We start from the raw sequence: 3025 nt of genomic DNA, 5'->3' as shown, positions 1-3025 counted from the left end.
GGTATGTGGGGGCGTGTTAGAACGAGCCGTTTTAGGTAGGCGTGGTTGACTCTTAACTTTTATAAAGAATATCTCTTTGGATTTGAGACTTTAGTCTTTGCAACTTTACAGATCTTCTTTATTCACCAAGAGCTTGTAACACGCCAAAGAGAAAGGAAAAATTGAAATCGCATCACATGACCCCTTTAAAATGTATTAAAAAAAGAAAACAATTTTTAAATTGTAGCAATATTTCACAACATTACCGTTATTGCAATATTTGTAATCAAATAAATTTAACATAAGAGACTTCTTTTGAAATCATTTAAAACAAAAAATTCTTAATTATTTTAAACTTTGTATAATGTTTTGTGATTCTAGAACTCTAGAACTGAAACACTCTACATAAGTTACAGAAATAAGATGCAAGTTTAACATTTTAAAAATATTTTCACTTAGGTTTTTGATCAGAGTGCCCTGTCACATGAGGCAAAGGAAGAAATGTATAAGCTGTACCCCAACGCTAGAAGAGCTCACCTCAAAACAGGAGGAAACTTCCCATATCTGTGCAGAAGTGCAGAAGTCAACCTGTACATACAAGTGAGTTTCAAGTTGTTGAAAGGAATATTTCAACCAAAAATTAAAATACTGTGATTATTTACTCACCCTCATGTTGTTCCGACCCCAAATAACTGACTTTCTTCTGTGGAACATGTATGAAGAAAATTTGACATGCTCATTTTCCTGCAATTATAGTAATCCAAAGCTTTAAAAGTTCAAAAAGAAGCAAGTAGTCAGACTTGTGTCTGAATCTTAGCCATATGATAGATTTTTGTGAGAAACAGAGTAATTTGTTATTTGCTAAAAATCAGTTCTTGAATAAATTGTTCTTTTGATTCACAAACTCACGACTCAATGATCAGACTGCAATAGTTAACGACTTTTTGGAATTAGATTCTCAGTGAATAAAGACGGCCTGTTTTAAAGACATAAGGACCAGTTTTATGATGCTAAAGCTTGACATTTTCAGTGAATAGTGATTAAAAACAATGCAATCATGTTGTGATTTCAGGGGCTTAATTTGCATTGCTACTCTGCTTTTACTCCGTAGATACACCTGCGTCAGTTTCATGGGACACGGTACGCCGCTATCAGTCCAGAGATGGTCAGTGCAGAGGAGCTGGAAGTGCAGAGGACAAATCTGAGCAACAACCGTAAGAGTGACAATGAATCGTAGAGAGACCAACAGGCTTCATACAAGCATCTTCTGAATGTTGACTAGATGAATCGGGATCTGAATTTAACCCGTTTCAGCTACACAACATTCAGAGATCACGTTCCGGTATTCTGTTTTTCTATGACCTTAAACTCAGTCAAATGTGAATGGACTTTAAAGAGCCTATTTTTACTTTACGGAAAATAAACAATATTTTGTTAAGTATTATGACTGTAAATAAGTGAAATTTATTACATGGTAAGAGTTTTCATAGAATGCCATATTTTGACCTGGTTGCCTTACACAATATAAAATGCACGTATTTGTTAAATTTAGCACTTTTTACTGCTTGAACTTAATTTTCTGCCTTTTTTACGTTGGTGTTATTTTTTTGTTATGTACTTGGTTTGTTTGTATGAATGTTGTCAATGTTATTATGTCTGTTGGAGTCATGCACTGATATAAACCGAAACTCGTTTCAACACAAGATTGTATAAATCTCTTACCTTTTCCAAGTGACCTATCAGGAGTCTTTGATTTGGAAACAAATGTAAAAGTGTCATTATTTACTTAAATAAACGCCGTGTAACCGCAAAAGACAGGTATTGATCATTATTATAGATTTACAACAATTTATTACACGTTCTGCGTATGTTAAACTCTCACCTGCCAATTATGTTCACTAAATCATTACCATACAATTAAAACACTGCTATGGCTACACAATAAAAATTATTCATATCTTATTAAAGTGTTTACATAAGAATCAGATTAATGAATTGGGCATTACAAATTTATGGCATGCAAATAAATTCATGTCTCTACCAGAGTAGGCCAGATTATTATTTGTTTTAGACCATCACCTAAATAATGCATCTCAATAAATTAGAATGTCATGGAAAAGTTCATTTATTTCATTAATTCAACTCAAATTGTGAAACTCGTGTATTAAATAAATTCAATGCACACAGACTGAAGTAGTTTAAGTCTTTGGTTCTTTTCATTGTGATGATTTTGGCTCACATTTAACAAAAACCCACCAATTCAGAACAACAAATTAGAATACTTCATAAGACCAATAAAAAAAACATTTTTAGTGAATTGTTGGCCTTCTGGAAAGTATGTTCATTTACTGTACGTGTACTCAATACTTGGTAGGGGCTCCTTTTGCTTTAATTACTGCCTCAATTCGGCGTGGCATGGAGGTGATCAGTTTGTGGCACAACTGAGGTGGTATGGAAGCATAGATTCTCTATGGGGTTCAGGTCTGGTGAGTTTGCTGGCCAGTCAAGCACACCAACACCATGGTCATTTAACCAACTTTTGGTGCTTTTGGCAGTGTTGGCAGGTGCCAAATCCTGCTGGAAAATGAAATCAGCATCTTCAAAAAGCTGGTCAGCAGAAGGAAGCATGAAGTGCTCCAAAATTTCTTGGTAAATGGGTGCAGTGACATTGGTTTTCAAAAAACACAATGGACCAACACCAGCAGATGACATTGCACCCCAAATCATCACAGACTGTGGAAACCTAACACTGGACTTCAAGCAACTTGGGCTACGAGCTTCTCCACCCTTCCTCCAGACTCTAGGACCTTAGTTTCCAAATGAAATACAAAACTTGCTCTCATCTGAAAAGAGAACTTTGGACCACTGGGCAACAGTCCAGATCTTCTTCTCCTTAGCCCAGGTAAGACTCCTCTGACGTTGTCTGTGGTTCAGGAGTGGCTTAAAAAGAGGATACGACAACTGTAGCCAAATTCCTCGACACGTCTGTGTGTGGTGGCTCTTGATGCCTTGACCCCAGCCTCAGTCCATTCCTTGTGAAGTTCAC

At 36.1% G+C, this 3025-nt stretch overlaps 1 protein-coding gene across 2 annotated transcripts in view; it reads left to right on the top strand.

Moving 5' to 3' along the window:
- LOC107685233 (maspardin-like) overlaps window positions 1–1849 on the top strand; it is a 7467-nt gene extending 5618 nt beyond the window's left edge. Inside the window, exons 8-9 of one of the 2 annotated variants that reach the window (XM_016481749.1) lie at window positions 439–579; window positions 1091–1849. In XM_016481749.1, coding sequence (XP_016337235.1) covers window positions 439–579; window positions 1091–1216 — 267 coding nt within the window. In that variant the 3' untranslated portion in view covers window positions 1217–1849. The remainder of the gene's footprint in view (window positions 1–438; window positions 580–1090) is intronic. The other variant, XM_016481748.1, reaches the window with a different exon arrangement.
- Window positions 1850–3025: the final 1176 nt, after the last annotated feature.

Source organism: Sinocyclocheilus anshuiensis, unplaced genomic scaffold (assembly GCF_001515605.1).
Source record: "Sinocyclocheilus anshuiensis isolate Anshui unplaced genomic scaffold, SAMN03320099.WGS_v1.1 scaffold333, whole genome shotgun sequence".
NCBI classification, from domain to species: Eukaryota; Metazoa; Chordata; class Actinopteri; order Cypriniformes; family Cyprinidae; genus Sinocyclocheilus; species Sinocyclocheilus anshuiensis.
This window is presented reverse-complemented; position numbering and strand designations above follow the sequence as displayed.